Here is a 23,703-nt window from a genome sequence, read left to right as displayed (position 1 = left end):
AATGACCATAGTAATCCAGAAGAAACGTTGGTGGTTTACCCATTAAATTACTGTGAGCTTATATAGAGCGTGTACGACTCTCTGTCACACTTAGTAACACATAATTAATAACACATCACCTTTTACATTGAACAGAAAAAATGCTGCAAAACAAACAAGGCATTATTCAATGTATTTTATGAACACATACAATGTTAAATATATTCTCCAAAGAATAGATGTCGCTCGTTTGGTAACTGATATTTTGTTTTTACCTCAACAGCCACCGTACTCGCATGTTGTTTTCGTTCGTTTGTTTATGTTAGCTTGGTGGCTAGCTAGTTTCCCATAATCTGAAGATATGGCTGACTATTCAAAAGTGAAAATAACAAAACTTGTTTTGAAAGGACTTAACAAGGGGTGAGTTTATTCCTCAACATCGAATTCAATATTTGTTTGTGTAGAAGATGGCGAATCAAGCTGGCTAATAATGCTATCTAGCTAGCTATCGTTCATCGACTCTGACCAGGCATTAACAGTTAGCTACTGGCTAATGTTAGCTAGCTAACTGTTTGCTATTTTCCTTTTTCCCAATTTCTAATTTGACCTTGCTAATGTTAATCCACAATTGTCTTGTAGAAAGAAGAAGAAGCACAAGGATAAGAAAAGAAAAAGGGACGATGCACAAGATAAACTGGATATTGTTGGTATGTTGTTTGCTGGTCATTCTTGGCAGCTAGCTAGCTACATAGCTAGCTAGTTGAAAAGGGTTCTATGATACTCCACAAAGTAGCCAACAATCATGTTTTTTTTCTGCTTTCTAGGTGGATGGTGGTGTATCAGTGGCTTTGGGGAGATTTCAGGAACGGTTGCAATAGAGATGCAGACTGATTCCTACATCCATGCCCTGGATACTGGTCTGTTCACAGTTGGTGCACCACATCAAGGTAAGAAAAGTGAGAGACTATCTTTAGCTAAATTCACTCAATATTTCCTTTGTAGTACACTACTTCTCATCCAAGTCACGTAGAGCTCTGGTCAAACGTAGTGCACAATAATATAGGGAGTAGGGTGTCATGTGTTTTGTCATTAATGCATGATGATGATGCACACAATTTGCTGTATGCCATACTAGGTTGTTATGCTACTTGATTGGACAGGGGGAAGTGTTTCGAGAGACATTTTGCCATTTGTTACATCATTGAGTCGATAGGGTTCATTTTGAAGTGTTGGTGATGTGTGTGGGGCATGATCAAAATGTTATGCTTGAGTAAGTGGCGTATGGGAGCGTTGTACTGCCTCAACCCAGAGGCTTTTGTGGTACAGTCCGTTAGGCTTTCACCTCTGCACCGCATGAGCTAGGGGTCGAGTCCCTGTTACAGCTCTCACTCTCCTGCTCCACCTGTTACCAGGGGGCAGGGAGGGAGGTTGAAGGTAGTGGAACTTTTGATTTGTTTAGATACAGATTACTGTTTTAGACTGTTATGAGACAAACACTGGAAGAGATTGCAAACCACAGGTAACAACTAGGGGGCTTATGCACAATTCAAGACCGAAGGGTAAATCCTTTTGAATTCAATCACTTTTTGACAGCACCCCTTTTGATTTCAACTAAACCTTCCATACATATTTGCCCTTTGTAGAAGTGCTCAGAAAGTTACTTTTTGTAATAGTTTGACAGCTTTTAAATTATATCAAACTCAACCGTTTATCTTTTCCAGTGATGAAGACATGGATGCCTCATGGTATGGTGTGATGTGCAAAATGTGTCAACTTTGAGCACCTTTATCTCCTGAATGTTTTGGCATTCAGGTCCAAAAAGTCACTTTCTGACATGTTTCCATGGGCAAACATGTATGGAAAGTTTTGTTTAAATGGATTTACCCTAACATAAATCTTTGGGGCAGGGTTACATATCACAAGACATGAGTACTGAGTAGGGTTGCACATTTTGGGGAATATTCAGAGGTGGGAATTAACGGGAATGAATGGGAATATATGGGAATTCATGAAAATATATATGCAAATTAATACCATTTAAATGTAGATGTTTTTTGCATTGGATATATTTACCATATCATATGGAGACAGAAACATAAACCTTTTAACTTATCATAAGTAGACATAATTTCAAATTATTAAATCATTCCAATAGAAATAATTTTAAAAAACGATTTAGTTACGAATTGAACTTTAATTAAATGATTTGACTCTTCACATGGGATGATTTCACTGAACAACAAAAGGGGATATTGAATGATCCCCAATGATCCATCGCATCTCCCAAAAACGTTTTCAACATACATCTGTAAAATGATAGTCTAGAAACTAAAGCTTTGGTTGTCTTCCTCTCAGGCTTCCATGTCTTCTCCCTGGACCTCCTCAATGTCCACCTCTTGAACATCAGACTCTGAGGCCTCATCTTCACTGTCTTTTTCCAACCTTGCTGAGGATGGCTCGTTGTCAGGCTCAAAAAGCCTCAAATTTGCTTGAATGGCCACCGATTTTTCAACCCTTGTATTGGTCAGCCTGTTGTGTGCTTTGGTGTGTGTGTTCCCAAACAAGGACCAGTTGCGCTCTGATTTGGAGGATGATGGAGGCAACAGGGGAAAGACCCTCAGATCCACAAAGTCCCTTCCACCAGGTGGCTGATGAGATATGCTGGCACAACTGCCATATTGCATCTCCATCCCAAAGCCCTTGCTTGGAAGTGTACTTCGCCAGACTGCCAAGAACCTTGCCCTCATCCAGCCCAAGGTGGCGAGACACGGTAGTGATGACAACATATGGCTTGTTGATCTCTGCACCAGACAGGATGCTCTTGCCAGCATTCTTGGGGTCCAACATGTACGCTGCGGCATGTATGGGCTTCAGGCAGAAGTGTTCACATTTGTTGATGTATTTCAGAACTGCAGTTTCCTCTGCTTGGAGCAACAGTGAAGTGGGCATGGCAGTATGGATTTCTTCTCTTACATCTGCAAGCAGAGTCTGAACATCAGACAGGGTGGCATTGTCTCCCTAAATCTGTGCAATGGCTACTGCCATAGGTTTCAGGAGTTTCAGGCTGCTTACCACTCTCTCCCAAAATACATCATCCAGGGGGGATATTCTTGATGGAGCTGTGCATATCGGCAGACTGAGATATGGCAATTTCTTGGAGAGACTCCTTCTCTTCCTGGAGACTGCCAAACATGATGACAACCCCACCCCAGTGGGTGTTGATGGGCAGATTCAATGTGGTGCTCTTATTCTTCTCACTTTGCTTGGTGAGGTAGATTGCTGCTATAACTTGATGACCCTTCACATACCTAACCATTTCCTTGGCTATCTTGTAGAGTGTATTCGTTGTTTTCAGTGCCATAATGTCCTTGAGAAGCAGCTTCAATGCATGAGCAGCACAGCCAATGGGTGTGAAGTGAGGGTAGGACTCCTCCACTTTAGACCAAGCAGCCTTCATGTTCACAGCATTGTCTGTCACCAGTGCAAATATCTTCTGTTGTCCAAAGTCATTGATGACTGCCTTCTGCAATGTAGAGGCCGGTGTGTCTGTTGTCCCTTGTGTCTGTGCTCTTGCAGAATACTGGTTGAGGGGTGGAGATGATATAGTTAATTATTCCTTGCCCACGGACATTCGACCACCCATCAGAGATGATTGCAATACGGTCTGCTTTCTCTATGATTTGCTTGACCTTCACTTGAACTCTGTATCTAGCAAATTAGTAGATAAAGCATGTCTGGTTGGAGGGGTGTATGCTGGGCGAAGAACATTCAAAAATCTCTTCAATACACATTGCCTGTGAGCATCAGAGGTGAACCAGTTGCATACACCGCTCGAGCAAGACATTCATCAGCATTTCTCTGACTACGTTCGCTATTGATTCAAAAAAACTTCTGATTCCAGGAGGACCATGAGCTGTTAATATCGATAAGGTGTCTGATTCATCATTTTCACCTCGAATAGAAGTAGAGGAACTTTTGTCAGAGTTGCTTGTTGTGAGCGCTGAGGGAACTTTATGCACTTGGCCAGATGATTCGGCATCTTTGTTGCATTCTTCACATATGATTTGGCACAGTATTTGCAAATGTACACAGCTTTTCCTTCTACATTAGCTGCAGTGAAATGTCTCAACACATCAGATAGTGCCAGTGGCATTTTCCTATAAAGATTAGAAAAAAAAATGTAAAAAACAAAACAAATACAATTCCATGTACAGATAAATAGTTAAGCAGTAAGATTAAACAACTCCTTTGTAAGATAAATGTTTTAAAATGAAACAGGTATGGAAACAGGTGTATTAACACTCCTCGGTTAGCAGGCTCAAGCAAGCTAAAACCCACATGGTAGCAAAAACTAACTAGCAGAAATTGTTAACAAGTTATAAATGATTTAAACACTTTGCTGTAGGCTACTATTTACTAGTTCCAAAAAAATCATGTATGTCATATAATATATTCACCCCACCCAGTATTGTAATCAAAACTTACCAGAAAGCATGTAGTCCTTGGCTCAGACAGTGTAGTAGTGTGGGCTCAATAGCATCTCATTAGTGTGCAAGATCTTGAGAATCAGCTGTACATGTGATAGAAGAATGCACTGTGCATGCAGAGGGTTGCAATTCCATTGAATTGGGGATAGTTTAACCAAAATATGCCACAAGACCTAGAATTGCCCTATGTGTATCCCATAAAAAAGGTTCACTGTTATAAGCTAACCTTTTTTGATATCAAGCAAAATTCCCCAAATTCCCGGGCTTAACGTCCCATGGAACATTTTCTAAAGATTTCCAGAAATTTACCGGAAAGTTTCCTACCCTTTGCAACCGTAGTGCTGAGTAGCCTTTAGTTTGATCCAATAATTTGAAGGGATGTCCACATAATTTTGTATATATATTAATATATATGACATTTATTTTCAGGATGGTAAAACTGAATTAAGATTAGGTCTGTAAGAGCTAAAGTTATTGTACAGTCTGACAGCCGTGGGTAGAGTGGTGTTTTTGTTGTTTTATAATACGGGCAGTAACACAGGACAGTCTGTTTCTCAGCAGCCTGGTAATGCAGTCACCTCCCTTATGAGAAGGAGCGGGTCATGCAGTGGTTGTTCGAGAGTGTGCATGTACCTTCACCAGATGCATTGCAGCCTGCTCTCACCTGCTCTGCAGTGAGGGGAGCTGTGGTTGGACTGCTCCAACTCTGGAGATGATCCTCAAGGCCCTCTGCACCCTGTCTAGTTGGGCCTGCTGCTTTTTACTGCATCCAACTAACAGCACTCCACCGTATTCCAGACAAGGTCTGACCAGTGTAGTATGTCTGTCACCACTGAGGTTAGAGTCTAGATGAAAACCAATATACTTAGTTGTTGTTACCACTGGTACTTCCTGTCCTTCTAGGATTAGTGGTGCGGGTTGTGGATGGACTCTAAAATAACATATCCGAATTTCCAGACTTTTTCCCATTCAGGAGCATGTTGTTGGATGTGGCCCTATCATCCAGCTGCTTTTGCCTCCAAGCCCATGGAAGTGTCCTCCTGGATGCTGGTTAGTTGTATATGGCTCGGGACAGCCCTACATCATCAGCATACCCAGTGTCACTGAACATTTCGGCTGGACATGTGAAGGATAAACGGACATGGTGAGACGACGCCCTCTTGTGGCACACCAGAAGTGGCCTCTGACCAGGGGCTGAATGTGCCATTCATCATCACCCTCTGCCTTCTTCCGCTGGTGTAGATGTGGAGCCAGGCTAGTAACCACAGACACAGTTAAATGTCAGCCAGATGTTGCAGGAGCTTTGAGAGGGTAGTTTGGCAAGCTATCGCCAAAACACTTCTTGAATCCCCTCATCTCTGTAGCATCCCTAGCAGCTCAGCTGCTGAAATCAACTGTGATTCAAGTGACTTGCACCAATGTTACCAACTTGGGTGTTCTGCACAACTCAAAACAGGTTGGCCCACTAAACTAAAGGCATCTTCATGTCTCAAAAAAAAACTCATGGGACCGTAGTTTCAATTGGAACTTGATTTACTTATAATCATCATACATTATGATTATCATAAATTATGGATATTGGTGGTCGCGCAACTGGTAGCTTGATGCACACGTTGTTTGTGAACTCAATCTGCTTAAGTCAAGGCGGTGTGGTGTCTTGTGCAGCCGTTTTAGATGGCAACTTCACTCAAGTTGTCAGAATGAGTCACTCTAAAATGGCTGTAAATTCTTAAATGATTTCACTTTGCAATTCAAACTGACAAGATTGAAATGAAGGAGAGAGAGAAAAATCTAAAGTGGTCCTGTTGATTGCTCCCTCTTATAAAGTCGTTTTTGAAATGCAAGCCAGCCCAGCATGTCACTTGCATTTACTTGAATTGTCTGCGTCGGGGTCTCCCGAGTGGCGCAGCGGTCTACAGATCCGGGGTTGATCCCGTGTCGCAGCCGACCGCGACCGGGAGACTCATGAGGCAGCGCACAAATGGCCCAGCGTCGTCCGGGTTAAGGGAGGGTTTGGCTGCCTTGGATGTCCTTGTCCCATCGCGCTCTAGCGACTTCTGGTGGCCGTGCGCATGCATGCTGACTTTGGTCGCCAGCTGTACAGTGTTTCCTCCTACACATTGGCGCGGCTTGCTTCCATGTTAAGCAAGCAGTGCGGCTTGGCGGGGTCGTGTTTCAGAGGATGCCTTCTCTCTCGAGTCCGTATGGGAGTTGCAGTGATGGGACAAGACTGTAACTACCAATTTGATATCACCCCAAAAATTGTATGCACTTTTTTGGGTCTCTGTTGGATTCTGTAATCCGGCATTATAGACAGAGCAAATGGAGCTGGTAATCGTCTGAAATTAATGAATCCCAGAAGAGAAGGGAAGAAAATCTCCCCCATGAAGCCCAGTTTTCTCATGTTCCATTCTATTCCAATACGAAGCGAGGAAACCAAAGAGCCGTAATGGACGTCACGTTCCATTACCCTGGCAAAGTGGCAGGGAATTTTTTGTGTCATTCATTTGTGGAGAATGGGGGTGTTCACTAATTGTTTCTTCCAACTTTATTTTCTTGCTTTTTCGATGACCGCCGCTTTCGATGGCTGCCTGCGTGCGGTACCAAGCGTCTTGAAATCTAAACCAATTTTGTCCTAAACGGTATAGGATTTAGTGGCGTTTCGTTCTAAATCAATTTGAAATCACACTCTGAGAGAGTGGACACGGAAAATGAAAGGGAGAACTGAACTACTATGTTGTTCCAGAAGCTATTAGGACATTCATTTCTGCACAGCTTGCCGGGTAACGGTTTAGGAGGAAGCTGGAATTGCTCCTCCACACACACACACACACACACACACACACACACACACACACACACCAGGCATTAATCTATTTCTTTGTCCTCTCAAGCACGTTATTGGATATCATCAATATGAATCCGGTGCTAGCTACGATTTATGGTGCCCATCCATTTGCAGAGGCAGGAAGACGATGAAATATTTGGAGGGAATGTATTGCACAGCTCTGTGATGGGTTAGAATGCAATGAGGTAACAGGCAAAGAGCTCTCTCGTCTCATGGTTTATGGATATCAAGATCCAAATGAGTATCATTGACCTAATGTCATTGTGATTCTTTGCCTCTTAAATGCATAGTTTTTCAGCACAACGTTTAAATTGGTCACGTTTTCATACCACCAAGTGGTATTGTGTCTAGGGTCCACAATAGATAGCATCTGAGCGCGAGTATCCGGACCCACTGGGTAGTTTAAGGTGAAAAGTGTAGTCCACAATCTAAAAAGAACGGGAAAGATCGGCACCAACCATTTAATTTCGATTGTATGTTTACCATTCCAAGTTGGCGTGCATGACAAGTTAGAGGGACATTGCCAACGTGTGCTGGAATCACATCTTTGAATCCAGGCTCACAGACGATATGCTTCGTCTCCCCACCGTTAGCCCCACTGACTAGCAAGCCAGAGCCCCATTACACCAGCCCCTGAGCCTCAGGGAAAAGGCCTCGACTTGGGGGTGGAACACCTAACCTAACTAGCCAAGCTAGACTAAATGGGAGTTTCCAGGCAAATATTCTCTGCCCTAAGGCGAGACATGTTTTGAGAAATGTTCAATAAAACCCATCCACCCTCCACCATCCACCCAAAGACAGAAACGCGGACCTGAGATTCAGCTCACGGTTTTTCATTGAAGAGGGAGAAAGAGGGAAAAACGGCCAGGAGAATAAAACGTGAACTATTCCTATTCCCTTGGTGAGGCTCGAACTTGGGAGGCAGGCTCATTTAAATGAGATGAAAGAGAAATGGAGTTACAGGGACAGAGAGAGAGAGATGATGTTTCTGTACTTTTATGGGATTTTCAGTAAGAAGGAAACCCGTCTAGAATAATTTAGCCCTCTCAAGCTGAGAAAAGCCCTCAAGATGCTTAGTCACTGGATGCAGGAGACGTTATGAATGCCCTCTGTAAGGTCAAGGGTCACGGGGAGATATAGGCCTGCTTTAGGGGATGGAATATAATTAGAATTTAACCTGTCCGTCTGAGAAACGTGGTGGTATGTGAGCCTAGGGATTTTATTCGCTATCCCAATGCCCAATGATTGCACACAGAGGTGTGGTTTCCCAATTTGCATCAGTCTGTCCTTGAAATTGACAGACACCCCCCCCCCCCCCTTCCCTAACGTTGTGAGAACCTGTGATGGTCACATCCTTACTGAGTGTGTTTCTCTATGATTAACTAGCTTCCTTTCATCAATGGCCCCTGATCTGGCAGGACAAAGCAATAGGGTAGAAATCCATCCACAACTTTTATCCATCACTGAGAAAGGAAAGGACACCAGGGCATGAAGCTATAATGGGCAGTAATATATATTGATAATATGTATTATGTGAATATACAGTATACATCACATGCGACTCAGCAATTAGCCTATTAAAATGTTTATCTGACTCCATAAAGATAATGAATATATACAAGCAAGCATTAGGCAATATTTTCCAAGCATATAGATCCTAAGTTTAACTTGCAGGACAACGCGTGAACAAAGAAAGGCTTACTAAGCCAGAGACCTAGAAGTCTAGGAAAGGAGAATTGATCATCCAACCTTCCTTCATGGACTGGATACAGGATAAGAGAGGACAAAGGCATTTCATTCCATTTATAACATCTGAAGGTGTAACCTTTCAACCCAAAACCAACCGCCATTGACCAATCAAACGATAAGTTGAGAGTAACCGAAACACTCCCGTGGCCGATCTCCACAGGGTGTTTCCGCATTTAGGGTGGTACTTAAATTGGGGCAATGATTTCAGGTGGAACATTTTCTGAAGGGGTGGAGCCTTTAGCTGAGAGTTTCTGTTTTTAAGGGGGTGGAGATTTCTCTAGTCTTATAGTATCTGTTCTCATACATCTCTCCCCCCCCCCAGAACCTAATCGAGCATCTGATGCAATTACGCAAGATTTGAGGTCTAGGTTTCAGAGAGTAGGGTGGGTGTAGGCGATCGATAGCACACAGCAGCAACATCGTGTAGCCCGAGGTTGTGTGTTATTAAGGACCATGAAGCATTAGTAAAACATGAATGCTCAGTACGTCTCAAGGGTAGAGGAAATTATGCAAATGGGATGTTTTTCCAGAATGACACATCGTTATTGTACGTTAATACATCTGAGATCAAATGCATTGTATTGGCACCACTGAAACAGATTTATTTTTCTTCCTCAAGATCACAACCCCGGCGAGAGAATGTGAGAAATGCTAATCGTGCCCGACATCGCGACACTGAATGTTAAGTCGGCAGAGCCAAGCTCCCAAATGTTTGAAGCGATAATAGAGTCATCTTGTTTTTAATCCTCATTAAACCAAAACGAATGCTCCTCTCGGATAAAAATAAGGAAAGTAAAAAAGTGAAAATGCTCTGATTTTAGAATATCAATCAGGGCTTCGTGACTCTTAAAAGGGAAATGTTTTCTTTGATATTTTCCAGACGACGAAGGGCCAGACCCCCCGGAGCAGTTCACTGCCATCAAGTTGTCAGACTCTAGGTATGTATGAAAGGAGTAAATATCACCTACGCACATTCTATGTTGACTTATCTGAATAGAAAGTGTCCCCTGGTGAGTTATAATAGACTTTGGGAGAACAATTACAGTCTCACAATTTTATAACTACAAAATTGCATTTAAATGAGAACGTTATAAAGGAGCATCAACTTCTGTCGTTCAAATGGTCTTTGTCTTTGAATAGTCTTTGGAAAATTTTTCAGACACTCAAATCAACCTGCCAGTATCCAGGAATGAATTTTGTTTCTCCTGTGTTTTTCTCCCTAGGGTAGCCCTGAAGTCTGGCTATGGGAAGTATCTAGGCATCACCTCGGAGGGGGTCGTGGTGGGGCGTTCCGACGCCATCGGCTCCCGAGAACAGTGGGAGCCTGTTTTCCAGAACGTGAGTGAAGCAAGTGTCAATCAAAAAAAAATGGCAAAGTCGATGCATACAAAGACTGTGATATAATGCCATGCCATATAGAACTTGTTGCATAGTAACCCTAAATATAGATAAGCCTCGTTTTCCTCACAGCTTGTTGCTTTGTTGATGCGGTTCGGAGTGAAAGCTTGATGCTCTCTGCATATAATTGAGCTTTTACCTGGCGAGGTGAAACTCATCTGTCAAATAATCTCTTAATTTCATTCCTGTTTGTCCTCCATTTTTTGGGGACTAATTTCTTTCGCTTTCCCCCGTTCCAGGGGAAAATGGCTCTCATGGCAGCAAATAGCTGTTTCATCTCTTACAGTGAAAGTGGGGACATTGAGGCCAAGAGCAAGTTGGCGGGGGACGATGAGATGGTTAAGGTGATGTATATATTTCACAAGGTCGCTCCATAACCCCACCCCCATTTATACTATAGAAATTACATCCCAATGGGGCAGTGTGAAGTTGGTGACGGAAGGGAAAAACAAAATGTCTCTGAACATTAGGGGGGGGGGCCAGGATATTGCTATTCAACATGCAACTGTTTTGTGTTTTCCCCCTCTCTCCTTCTGCCTCTCTCTCTCTCGATGATGATGATGAACAGATCCGGTCATGCGCGGAGAGGGAGGTCAAGCGAAACGACGACATTGCCGACGAGGACAGGGGCAACGTGAAGAACTGCGAGCTCAACTACGTGTATGTACTGTCTGTCTACCTAAATCACACTCACAGTGGCAGCAACATTTGCAGCGGCAATCATACAAGGCTGTGATTCCATGCTCTCTAGTCTAGAGGTTGTAAACCCCTGTTGTACGGCTGATCTTGTCCAAATGAACATAAGTAAAGGTATCGGAAATGCCATGGCCTGCCCTATATCACGACAATGTTTTATGCATTTATGAAAAACTTTAAGACAGCCCTTTTTGTCAGATATGCCCAACAAGGATCAACAGTGGACTGTTATCCTAAATGACTGTGGAGTACTGCAATTATACCGAAATTGTTCATACTGGCTACATATCTGTATTTTGAAAGTTCTATATCTTAAACTTGATTGTTGACATGCAAAACATATTGGGACTATGTCAACAATGGACTAATAGTTTTGGGGTGGATTTTTCCTTTAAACTTCACCTACCAATTCTCACAGTGGGGGTGCATTTTATGTAGAAAAGACAGCCAGGAAGGTGGAGGGATTGAACACTGTGACCTTCCGTAGACAGACAGTGAATACCCTCCCATTTTCATCCGACAACCTTCCACTCTGCTTCTGTGAGATTTTGACAACTAATTCACAGGCCCGGATGCACGAGGAGGAGGGTGCTGGTGGGGGGAGCGTAGAGGCGCCACCTCATCAATCCCGCTCCCTTAAAAGGCCGATTGATGGGCCAACGCTACGGGGATGGAATTGGAACGAGAACAGAACCGCCGCTTTTACGGCCCGCGGCGGCCCATTAAGTTCTGAGGGCTAAGCGTGAACAGGGCTGTCATTGTGTTCCGTTTCTCTTCCCACCTCAACTTCGTGTTCCATTTTTTTTATCTTCCCCCCTCTCTCCATCGTTTTTTATTTTAGAGGAGGAAAAAACACGGGGGAAATGGACTCATCATGTTGACGGGCCGATAATGGCTGCCCTTGAGCCCGTCATCGTGATGTAGTGCTTAGCATCCCAGAGCGTGTTGCATGAACAGAGTGCTGCCCGTGAATCATAAACCACTGACAGACTTTAACCACTGCTAGAGGGCCTATTGCACTCTGTATGTATCTACTATCAGGACTGTTTACTTCAATGGAAATGGCACGGTACTTGCGAGTAAGTTGCTCTATACACATTTGTATACACATTTGTCATTGATAATAGTAGTCAGGTTTATGCCACAGAGAGTGCATTGTTATTTATATTCCTAACTCTGACATTGCTCTTTCTAATATTTCTTAATTATTTTATTTTGGGGATTTGCATGTTTTTTTGTTTTGTGCTGTTAGGTATTACTGCACTGTCGGAGCTAGGAACATAAGCATTTCACTACACCTATGATTAGATTTTTGTTCGGTGATGTTATTCTTTGTGTTTGATAGTGGCGTGTGACTGGTCCTTCTGTGTCTTATCATGTGTAATGTCTCACTGAACACGGATTTCTGATATTACAGAAAGAAGTTCCAGAGTTTCCAGGACAGGCGGCTGAGGGTGAACGAGGAGGACAGCACCACACTGAAGATGGCCCGGAAAGACGGGAAGTTCCACGAAGAGCTGTTAGACAGGTGGGAAAAACATCTTCACAAAGAGGCAAATCCTAAACTTCCACTTAAGTCTAATTTTCATTCAGTCTCCCATTGACATCAATGCATGACTAAGTGAAATTTTGATTTCAGTGGCGGTAGCTGCCCCAAAGGAAACAACCGCACACAAATTGGTTTTAATGATCAACACAAACTTCCTTTCCAAGAAATCGCTCTGGAACTGGTCCAAATTACTGTTGACATGACTCATACTGATGGCCATTTAATAGCAGGATTCGGTCACACAACATACTCGAAACCTTTTTGCGCAAACCTGTTTCAATTCAACATGTGATTCAACAAGCTGATTTGTCACATGATAGCTAATTACATTGTCGGGTGGATAGTGGTGATGTAAGGACTAAAAATAACCACTCGTGACTTTTTTTGTTTGTCCACAGGAGAGCCAAGATGAAAGCAGACCGATACTGCAAGTGAAGATACAAGAGTTTATGGATTGTCCACTCGTCTTTGAATTTCTTATGTTAAAATCAAAAATGTTCTCTTTTTTTTATTAGTTTGATTGTTTGACTGGCATTGATGAATACATTTGATTTGGTTAAGAGAAAGTAAAACTGTGCGATTTATTGTGTAATTTCAATCCCTAAACCCCTTCCCTAGCTGGCTCCTCAGAAGACTGAATAGTTTCACTGAGTTTCCCTATGCGTCATATCTCAGATAATAAACAGCAGTAGTGGTTATGGTGAACTGGATTGTATTCGAGAGATTACCCAGTGACCCATTTTCCTGTAAATTATTGCTAACATGCCTACCACCACTATCTTTGTTTTGCACTAAAAAACTGCAGATCAGTAGATCTGTTAGATATTTGGGACAGTCCATTGATGTTTGTTTGTTAGGTTGATTAAGACAAAAAAGTGATTGTGTTGAATTGTGTCTGGGAAATAAAGATAGATATGTTTTTGTTTTTTTAAGTTAGTGGTGATACTTCATTCCGTACAGACATGTTTCAGTCGGCTTAACTTACCTTGTCCTGTGGCTCAATTTACCACATACCCAGGGTAAGTTTTACCAAGAGACCACTAAGCTATGTTTTCAAAACTGTATTTTTTTTATTCTTTTTTTTATTTCCAGGGATACACAACATCCTGAAATATATGTAGATATCTTTGTTAGAAAGAATACTATATTTCCCTTGATGTAGTGATGCTGAAAGCAAAAAAATGGCTCAACTTACCCCACTCTCCCTACAGTATTGCCTAATACACATTATGTACGTTTAACATAGGCCAAGCCCTGTTGTTGCCTCATATCCCAGCAGTGATGGCTTGCATTACGCCTGGGAGGAAAACACACTTCAACTTATCCCAAAACAAACATTTGGACTATATTAGCCCACACAGCTACAAGGATGCACTTTAATGCTAGTTTTATGACCTCATATGGAAGCTAATAGAGACACCAACTGATGTATAGAACAATCTTAAAATGATTTACTTTGGTTTTGATACAAGCATCATGAAACCTCTAAAACAAATGAATTCGACTAGTTCAAAATCAGTTTTTTGAACCTAACTTGCTTACTATTTCCATGTGGTTTCTTAATTCACATACTTTATGAAATTATTACCTCTTTCTAAATATTTGGTCAAATTATTAATTTTGTGTTCTGGTTTCCGAAAAAGAAAGGCAGCTCAATTTACCCCACTTATCCATAATAATTCAAGGTGTGAATATGACAACGCCTCAGTTTTGCCTCATATACTTTTCAAACTATTTTAAACAGCTTTTGTTGACAAGCGAATTAGCTTTAAAAAGTCATTTGTCACAACCCCATAAAGTTGCTTTCAGTTGTTTTATGAGTAACCTGTGCCCAACTTTAACTACAATTATCCCATTCTATTGATCTTTAACTGCCAGTCATGCCATGTGTGCGTGCACTTGTTTCACTTCAGTATAACAATCAGGAATGTATCGGAGGGTGGGAGGAAATGTTTATATAATTTCACATCAGTAGGAAACCTAACTTCAGTATAACAATCAGGGGTGGGAGGAGATACTTATATAATTTCACGTCAGTAGGAGCCTATTTATACACTTCACTTTTATATTTTTAATACGCGACATAAACAAAACAAAATGTATCTGAATCAGAGAAAATGCATGTATAAAATCTGTTGTAGCCGCCCGCCCATAGTGTAATGGTACGCTCCTCTCAAATCACGAGGATAGCATGCACTTCCGTATTTTGAAGCGGACTAAAAGTCGGGAGAAGCTTCACGCACACAAACAACGGGGCACAATATGGATAGGTTTTGTTGGATTCTCTTGGTGTCGTTATCCGGAGTATCGACACAGTTTGTGCCACCGGTAAGTGCATCCAAATAATGACTATTCTGTAATCATAAACTGTCAGACAAATATTAGTTAGCCTGAGTGCTGGCTAGAAAATGCGTCTGCACATGAACAAAGCTTTTCTTTCTTTCGCCCTCTAACAGTATACCGAAGAATGTCAGACGGGCATGTACCCTCCCAAAGGTCCAACGTAAGTATTTGCCATTAGTTAGAGTATGTTAGCTAGTTGTCCAAGGTGCTGTCAAATCTCCATAACATCTAAACAACTTGCATACATTGTGTAACACCTGGCACAAGTTCATGCATGAGGAGGCACACATTATGGAAGGTTAACAGGAAGTGTTTGTATTGTGTATAACAGGTGCCTATTGTCATTAGCTACCTGCCTCTGTCCATAGGGCAACATTGACTACTGTAGTGACTACTGTAGTGACTACTGTAGCCTCATAAAATGAATCTCACATGACAATATTGTGCAATACCACTTTCAGGGGATAGTAAAGTGACCTCAATGTCATTATGCATCAATCTAACACTTATCATGTCACGATTTTGATCAGATTCAAAGGGTCTGTCACCTGGTACACAATAGACCTGGATTTGCCCCCTAGCGACAGATGGAAGCTAATCATCACTGACAAAAAAGCTGAGGTGTGAGAGTATTACATGTCTTGTTTGTATACATTTACGTAATTTAAATGGATTTGCAATAAGATCAATACTTTTACTGTTTTCTTATTCACTATTTGTCTGGTTTTCTTCAGTTGGTCACCTTGATCCAGGCTATCAGGGATTTGGCAAATGCTTTCGTTCCTAGTGGGAAACTGATAGATTTGGTCGACAAGGACTTGGTGAGAGCGTTTGATCATTTCACTGGAAAACTATTACACCTCGTCACATCAAATCATTTCAATTATTGTTTGATTTAATCATGTAACTCTTTCTGATCTATGACTAATTGTTTTGTGTGTTCTGCAGCCTTTGATAGTGAATACTCTTCCCTATCCATTCAACGAGGAAATAAAAGGAATCGCGACTGCCTCTGGTGTTCCCCTTGGTAATATACATTAACCCACAATTGCCTTATTCCAACCCATGACCACAATGTCACTATCATTCAGTCTCTAGTCACCGGCCTCTATTCTGATTTTATTATACATGTTTCACTCCAGGCGAGGTTGTCCTCTTCAACATCTTCTATGAGGTCTTTACTGTGTGCACTTCTCTAGTGGCAGAGGACTCAAATGGTAAGTAGCTCATGTTTGTTATGACACATTTCAATCAATACTTTAGTCATGCAGCAAGTACATGTCATAATAGTAGGACGTGATGCTTGAAGTTCTCATGTACACACAGCATTTTGGTTTCTCCTTGCATTGTCATAGGTAACCTTATCCATGGGCGGAATATGGACTTTGGACTATTCATGGGGTAAGAATGTCACCGCTACGGTTTAGTGATAAAGGAAGGCATACGAAGGGTCCTACCACGCATTTTGTTACAAACCCAAATCGCTAGTCAGTCACTGATTTTTAGATCATGTGTGCATTTGTAATTTGGGTGAACGATACCTGTTTAACCAATCATGTTTTTTTGGTAAACTATTTTCCAGTTGCTACATTCTTTCCTGGAAAGTAATGCTCGTTTCTTTCTCTACCAGGTGGGACATGAAAAACAGGTCCTGGTTAATAACAGAGAAACTCAAGCCTCTTGTGGTCAACATCGACTTCCAGAGAGGAAACAAGACGGTCTTCAAGTCCACTAACTTTGCTGGCTACGTGGGCATGTTGACTGGCATCAAGCCGGTGAGCTCCGGGCTGCATTCAGCAGGCACAAATGGAAGAAATCAACATTTCTATCTTTTGAACTTGAAGTGCTCTTTTTAACCAATGATGACAAAATTGCTTTCTTACATTACATTTTGTTTTAATATCATGGTAGTTGTGCAACAGTAACGTTTGACTGAATTGTTTTAATTTCTCATTTTCTTTGAAGCATGCTTTCACTCTGACCATGAATGAGCGCTTCAGCCTTGATGGCGGATACATCGGTGAGCTACCCAAGACTCCCGGGCTTTCAATCAGTACATTATAGACCTGTGATGAATGAGCAGCGGGGAATGTTAAGTGTGTCTGTCCTCTCTCAGGGATCGTGGAGTGGATCCTGGGGCATAGAGATGGGATGTGGATGAGTTTCCTCACTCGTTCCGTCTTAGAGAATGCTACCAGGTATGGATCTACTTTCATGGAAGTATCAAATGACAATGTTCATTTTTTGTTATTGAAGGTAATAATACATATTCTTGCTTTAATGATGGCAATACTTAACGAAGTGGAATCGGAGATTAGGGCTGTATAATGGAGGAAAACCTGAGCACATTCAAGACCAGCATTTTGAAACTGACATTTCTTTGGTCTCACAAAAACACACCCTCTCTTTAACCCTGTGTGTGTCCAGCTACGAGGAGGCAAAGAAACTTCTGGCCCAGACCAAGCTGCTGGCCCCGGCCTACTTCATCCTGGGAGGGAACCAGACGGGCCAGGGCTGTGTCATCACCCGCTCCAGAGTCCTCAGCCTCGACATCTGGGAGTGAGTGGCTAAAAACACATATTAGTATCCAATTTCAACTACCCTATCAATAACACATTACTAGTGCAGCAGGGGTCTCTAACTTGTGTCATGGAGAAATACTGGATGGGCAGGCTTCTGTTACAGCCCAGCATGTCTGATTTGAGAAGGTGCTTGGGTGGAACGAAATCCCACATTTATGCTGTTGGAAATTCTAGAGCCCAAATTTCAACTAATGAAAGTAGATAATGATGCCCAAGATCACCTTGCATCACAATAGTCATTGTTAAAATACTGGGTTTGTAAAACATTCAGGGATGTGATCAAGACTACAAAAGGGAAATCTGAAATGTCTAGCCGATATGTAATAAACTGACCTAAGGATGCATGTAAAGTAGGTCGTTTTTTCCCATCGCTGCAACTCCCATACGGACTCGGGAGAGGCGAAGGTCAAGAGCCGCGGGTACCCCTCCAAGCCACACTGCTTCTTGACACTTCTCACTTAACCCGGAAGGAAGCCAGCCGCACCAATGTGTCGGACGAAATACCATACAGCTGGCGACCAAAGTCAGTGTGCATGCGCCCGGCCGCCACATGGAGTCGCTAGAGCACAATGGGACAAGGACATCCTAGCCAGTCAAACCCTCCCTTAATCCTGATGACGCTGGGCTAATTGTGCGCCGCCTCATGGGTTTCCTGGTCAGCTGCAACACAGCCCGGGATCAAACCCGGATAGGTAGTGACGCCTCTAGCACGGGGATGCCTAGATATTTGATTTAATCAGGAAGCATCACATTCCTAAACATTGTACTCCTGTTGTGAAGGATTGAGCTGAAGCTGGGCCGCTGGTACGTTCTGGAAACCAACTACGATCACTGGAAGGAGCCTCTGTTCTTGGACAACCGAAGGACTCCAGCCATGAAGTGTATGAACCAGACCATGCAGGCAGTGAGTACTATAACCATTCCCTGGCTGACCAAAAAGGATCAGCTCTGCTCCTTACATTATTGACTCAGTCAAGGTCTGTGCTAAGATTTTCCCTCTATCCTTTCTCCTCAGAACATCTCACTGAAGACAGTGTACGACGTGCTGTCGACAAAACCAGTCTTGAACAAGGTGAGCCCTTATTTACTGTTATCAGTTTGAACCATTCCCAAAGTAAATAAATCTAATGCGTAAATCCTGTCAGTATTTTTCAAAAAGACCACCTGAGTGACATTGACTTCTTGTCATTGCAGTTGACCACATACACCACGTTGATGGACGTGAAGGAGGGCAAACTGGAATCCTACATCCGTGACTGCCCCAACCCCTGCATGCCCTGGTGAAGCCTCCAACACAGACCTCAGATCGGTTTCTAAATGATCTATTGCACAGAACGGTGGTGATGGGCTTAACTGATTCAGAAACTGGATAATCATGTTGTACATATTTCAAGTCTTTGCACTAACTGCGCCGATCCAAATATTGCCTCAACCTCAATTGCTTAACCCGTGGGCACTAATAAGCACCTACATTGGAACATAGTGGATGTACAGTAACATGCTATACCTGACAGCCATTTTGAACTTGCACTGTGCAACAAGTTGGGCAACTTTTGGTCTTACTGAGGAAAATGCTGTAAATTAAGGACTATATTTTGAAAGATGATTATAATAGCTTTGTCATACAAGCAACCCAAAACACCTGTGAGTGAATGCGCACTTAACATTTCCAAATAATGCCTATACACTGTGTCAATGTTTGATGTACAGTTACAAGATGACACACACCCTTGGTTTTTCACTGCTGCACACGCACTGTTTCTCTGAATTGCCTAACACTTGTCACCCCACATTTTCCAAGAATAGTCTACTTTGTTTGTTTTAGATTCAATTTTACTGGCCAAATGGCACCTAACTGCTTTGTTCCAAATTAACATGCCTTTCTACCGCGGTAGGGATGACAAGGAAACGTCTCCATTAACCAATTATATACAGATCACGGAGAAGAGGATGATTTTCACCCAATTGATAAAGTGCCCAGGAATAAACTGGGCTCATGAAAGCATTGATCAATCAGTTCACATTATTTGCATTCAAGTAAACTGATTTTGGGTCTCCAGACTACACAAAGACAAGCCACCGCTTTGAAAAGTTCCATCATTTTATTCTTAACTACGTACAGTAGTTAACATCTAATTACATGAGAAACAAGCAAAACAAAATGTCAACAAGGAAGGTAAACATTACCGACAGCCCCATGAAATTATGTGTTAGGTGCCAATGTCTTTACAGCCGAAGATGAAACGCCTCACCAGCAGCCTGAATCTAGTTTGAAGTCGTACTTTAGAGTTGTATTTCTTGAGTTCAAAGGGTTAGATGCTTAAAGCATGGGAGCTAGCGAGAGAGAAGAGGCCAAGAAGACAGAACAAAAAACTATTTAAAATGACAAACCGATTCCAAACTGATCCCATATCCGTAAAAAACAGAACTAAGGCGATTTAACAAGTTTTCTAGACTAGAGGATTCAAACGAGGCTTGTAACACAGCAGCATTGAGCGAGAGAAATCCCACCCTAAAACCCCAAATCAGCAACAAATCATAGAACACATTCAGGAATCAGGGGCAGTATGTATCAACAGTCTCAGAGCAGGGGTGCTGATCTAGGATCAGGTCTAACTTGTCCATACACTCAATATGTATTATGAGCTAAAAGACCAAACTGATCTTCAGCACTTCTACTCTGATGTGCTTAATAGATACAGCCTCAGGAGTAGAAATAAACAAAAACAGTGTTGGTTACATTACAGTTGTAGTTGTTCTAACCGTTTCGAGCAAAGCTCAGGTCACTAGCACGTCATGACATTGTCTCGCCAACCCTTGCTACCATCCAATAAATCAATCATTAAGTACAAATAGGAGTCTGAACATCTTTAGGATGATTCTGTAGTGGTCATTCGACAACGTTTTGTACAAGAGTCTTTTCATGCACTTTGTGCACCTATCGTTTCTGTAAAAGATGAGAGAAAAAAAAGTAGAAGAATCATTCTTCCTAGAGATATCGCAAACACAGCAGATGGATAAAATAGTATTATAGCCAACATTTACTTTTCTACATGACAGAATAATATCAGTTCTGCAACATACATTTATTTACCTGGACATTCTGTGAAGAAGTTGCACTCCACCGGTTTCATGAAAACTGTGCTAGACCTACCTGGTTCTTTGAGTGTGTGTCCGTTGCCCACTAGTCCAACCAGTGTGTCAGTGTTCCCATTGAGGATCTCAGCAGACAGATTATTATTCTGCTGTTCCTCGACTATCCTCTTCTGGAGTGCCTCCTGTTCATCACACACACAGATTATTAGATTTCACAAGACCAATGATCAGAGTTTGTAAGAAGAGGAAGAAGGGAAGTGGACGTATTGATAACGGGGGAAATGGTCTGGCTAGTCTCACCTCACATATGACACTGAGCTGCATGGGTAAGTCCTCCACTTTGACAAAGTCTTCCTCGTCGGACTTCTGGCTCGTGTTTCCTGATCCCACCTCCTGCATGAATGAAAGCATATAAATGATAAAGAATTGGAAACGTAATAAAGACATTGGAATACACATAATCAACTTTTTTATAGATTGTTGTAGTTTGAAAATAAAATTAAAAAAGGACCATAGGTCTGTGTGGTGGTCTTACATCTATGTTGACCATGACGGGTGACTCTGTGTCAGGGCTGCTGCTGCTGTTTGAGCCCTGGGAGTGGGAGCCTTCCTGGTAGTTGGTGGTGGCGGAGGTCACACCTCCCTGGCTCTCCCCCTCTGGTCTCCTGTGCTCCTCCCCCTCTTCCTCTGGGGAGTCCACCACCTCGATGGACTCGGACTTACTGCTCTTGACTGGGCGGGTGCGGGAGGATAAGCAAGCAGGAAAGTTTAGGATAGAGAGGAGAAGGTGAGGGGAAAAAAGAAGCAGGGAGAGACAAAGGATAGGGGGGGGGGGGGGGGGGGGTTAATTGAGAATCAGAGGGGCTGAAAACACAGTCATCCATCAGACCAAACATTGCTATAATGAAAACATCCGACAGCCATTTATCAAAAGGTAGATGAAAAGAAAAACGGGTAGTATTGTGGCTGACTAAAAGCTAAAGAGACAGAAAAAACAACAGTGAGCGTTCTTACCATCGTTACTCTCAGAGCTTTCTTGGTCGGACTTTGTCTCTCGGTTTCCATTTGCTGGGACTTCATTTGCTGCTCCCTGAAATACAGGAGAAGATGGTAACTAGAGAGTCTAGTGGAAGTGTGTGTACTGAGTGTGTGTGGGCACGTGTCCTAACCCGTTTCTCAACTCCGTCATTGCTAGCCTGCAGGGAGGTCTGGACGTCCTGGGGCTCAGCTTCAAACTCCTCCATCTCCTCCACCTCGTTCTCATCCTCCCCACTGCCGTAGTTAGTCAGGGCCTGGGTCTCCGCCTTGGACAGACCTGGCAAAGAACAACCATGAAGGGTTAAGCGCTGGGAGATGACTAGTCTAGGGTGTGGCACTCATCATAAATCCTAGTAGGGGTTTACTTGGTTGGAAATAAGTTGGCGGGAGTTGTAACGACGTGACCATAAAGATTCACAACAAATCCTCCATTGTGAACCTGCCGAACAGTCGATCACAAGCTTCCTCTTGTCGTTACGGTCACTAGCAATGTTTGCTGTGGTTGAACTAACTCACTTTGCAGAGAAGCTTTTAGGCTAATTTTGGCTTCTCGTATTGTAGTGTTCACTCACTAATAGAAAGAGGCAGACCCTCTCCATCCTCCTCCTCCATCTCAGAGGCCTCGCTGCTCCTGCTGTCCTTCCTCTCGGTCTCTTTCTGCTCTGTCTCGTCTTCATCCTGTCACACAGATTGAGATGTAAACAGTTATTTAAGACATTTACACTATCCTTAACCCCAACCTTTAGACTACACTAGGGGTGTCAAATGGCCTTTTTTTATTAAAAACAAATTGGGGTAGAAAACGAACTCAATATACTTTAAAATGACTAAACCAAATTGAAACTAAAATTATAATGGACCTACATTCATACAGTGTCCAGCTAATAATCACTGAATTGAAAGCTACACATTTAGGGAGGGTCAAGTTTGACGACAGAAATATAACACATTTATAACACATGGGCTACACGATGTGTAGTCTAAAAGAGGGACCTGGCTTGAAACCACACTAGAAAATCAGATGTTGAATGTTGATTTCCTCACTTTGTCTTCAAGATATGCTGGGGAAAAGGACTTCTCGACCGCCGGCGACTTGTTCTCCTGAAAGTAGACGGAAATGTTAAGTCTTGAAATGGATTCCCTCATTTAGTCAGATCGAATGACACACACACACACAAATCCAATATGAAAACACACTCACCCCTATCCCCACCTACCTCATTATTCCTGTGTTCACGCTTGACTTGGTTATTATTAGGAGATTGTCTCCTGTGGTTCTTGTGTCTGGCTTGAGAGTTAGCTATAGTAGCAGCACTACTGCTGTTGCTGTCCAGGTCCTGCATGAGTCTGAAGAAGGCCAGCTCGTTAAACAGGATCTCAGAGATCTCTACCAGCAGGTCCTCGCCACAGTCCTTTAGAGTACGCCCTGCAAACTTACTCAGAGAGTCCTGAGGGGGAGGGAGAAACTTAGGGCTCCATTTTGACAATAACGCTAAGCTAAAAACAGCACTAGGTAATAGACAGAATAGGTGTTGAGAAATCTCTGAAAGTTGCACACCGATGCAACTTATTATTTTTAAATGGCTGAACCAATAGGATCTTGTTAGCTCGTGCTTGGCTCTGCCCCCAGCCTTGCTTGTTCTGCCCACTGTGGCTCATTTGTTCCCATTGGAAACAACAGGCTGTGGTCTATCTTGGTTTAGTTATAGAAATCTTTGCTGATACTACTTATTTTAAAATGGCTGAACAAATATTTCTGTATATATATATATATATATATATTCTTATGTTAGTCTGCACTTCGTTAACTTGTTCGGGTTGATGTTTTCAGCTCTTATTCTACCAAAATAAACAGTTACCAGACTAATCTGAGGTTTGAGAGTCGCAGTGGGGAAAACCTCTCCCTAAATTGCTATTATATCACAATGCTTATCATAC

General features: G+C 42.4%; 3 protein-coding genes across 14 annotated transcripts in view; 2 read left to right on the top strand and 1 right to left on the bottom strand.

The window, feature by feature from the left end:
* The first annotated feature begins 228 nt into the window (after window positions 1-228).
* On the top strand, window positions 229-13,638 carry LOC139579013 (protein FRG1-like). Of its 2 annotated transcripts, none has more exons than XM_071407209.1 (9): window positions 229-399; window positions 619-686; window positions 804-926; window positions 9,944-10,001; window positions 10,287-10,401; window positions 10,701-10,805; window positions 11,030-11,121; window positions 12,575-12,685; window positions 13,105-13,638. In XM_071407209.1, the coding sequence occupies exons 1-9, from the start codon at window positions 341-343 to the stop codon at window positions 13,139-13,141; spliced, it is 768 nt and encodes a 255-aa protein (XP_071263310.1). In that variant the 5' UTR covers window positions 229-340; the 3' UTR covers window positions 13,142-13,638. The 2 variants fall into 2 exon arrangements, with proteins under 2 accessions (XP_071263310.1, XP_071263309.1); XM_071407208.1 differs by having other exon boundaries at window positions 243-399; window positions 804-935.
* Window positions 13,639-14,872: 1,234 nt separating this feature from the next.
* On the top strand, window positions 14,873-19,636 carry LOC139579012 (acid ceramidase-like). The gene is made up of 14 exons (XM_071407207.1): window positions 14,873-15,034; window positions 15,163-15,209; window positions 15,580-15,670; window positions 15,784-15,870; window positions 15,998-16,076; window positions 16,192-16,266; window positions 16,405-16,450; window positions 16,680-16,824; window positions 17,015-17,069; window positions 17,166-17,247; window positions 17,477-17,608; window positions 18,412-18,535; window positions 18,647-18,703; window positions 18,826-19,636. The coding sequence occupies exons 1-14, from the start codon at window positions 14,969-14,971 to the stop codon at window positions 18,913-18,915; spliced, it is 1,176 nt and encodes a 391-aa protein (XP_071263308.1). The 5' UTR covers window positions 14,873-14,968; the 3' UTR covers window positions 18,916-19,636.
* Window positions 19,637-19,714: 78 nt separating this feature from the next.
* LOC139579011 (pericentriolar material 1 protein-like) overlaps window positions 19,715-23,703 on the bottom strand; it is a 36,027-nt gene continuing 32,038 nt past the window's right edge. For all 11 annotated transcript variants that reach the window (XM_071407194.1, XM_071407205.1, XM_071407199.1 and 8 more), the window contains 9 exons: window positions 22,983-23,213; window positions 22,810-22,866; window positions 22,338-22,443; window positions 21,897-22,042; window positions 21,742-21,817; window positions 21,263-21,459; window positions 21,028-21,120; window positions 20,786-20,909; window positions 19,715-20,578 (listed from right to left, as the gene is read on the bottom strand). In XM_071407194.1, the coding sequence (XP_071263295.1) occupies window positions 20,553-20,578; window positions 20,786-20,909; window positions 21,028-21,120; window positions 21,263-21,459; window positions 21,742-21,817; window positions 21,897-22,042; window positions 22,338-22,443; window positions 22,810-22,866; window positions 22,983-23,213 (1,056 nt within the window). In that variant the 3' untranslated portion in view covers window positions 19,715-20,552. The remainder of the gene's footprint in view (window positions 20,579-20,785; window positions 20,910-21,027; window positions 21,121-21,262; window positions 21,460-21,741; window positions 21,818-21,896; window positions 22,043-22,337; window positions 22,444-22,809; window positions 22,867-22,982; window positions 23,214-23,703) is intronic.

This window comes from Salvelinus alpinus, chromosome 6, assembly GCF_045679555.1.
Source record: "Salvelinus alpinus chromosome 6, SLU_Salpinus.1, whole genome shotgun sequence".
Taxonomy (NCBI): Eukaryota; Metazoa; Chordata; class Actinopteri; order Salmoniformes; family Salmonidae; genus Salvelinus; species Salvelinus alpinus.
This window is presented reverse-complemented; position numbering and strand designations above follow the sequence as displayed.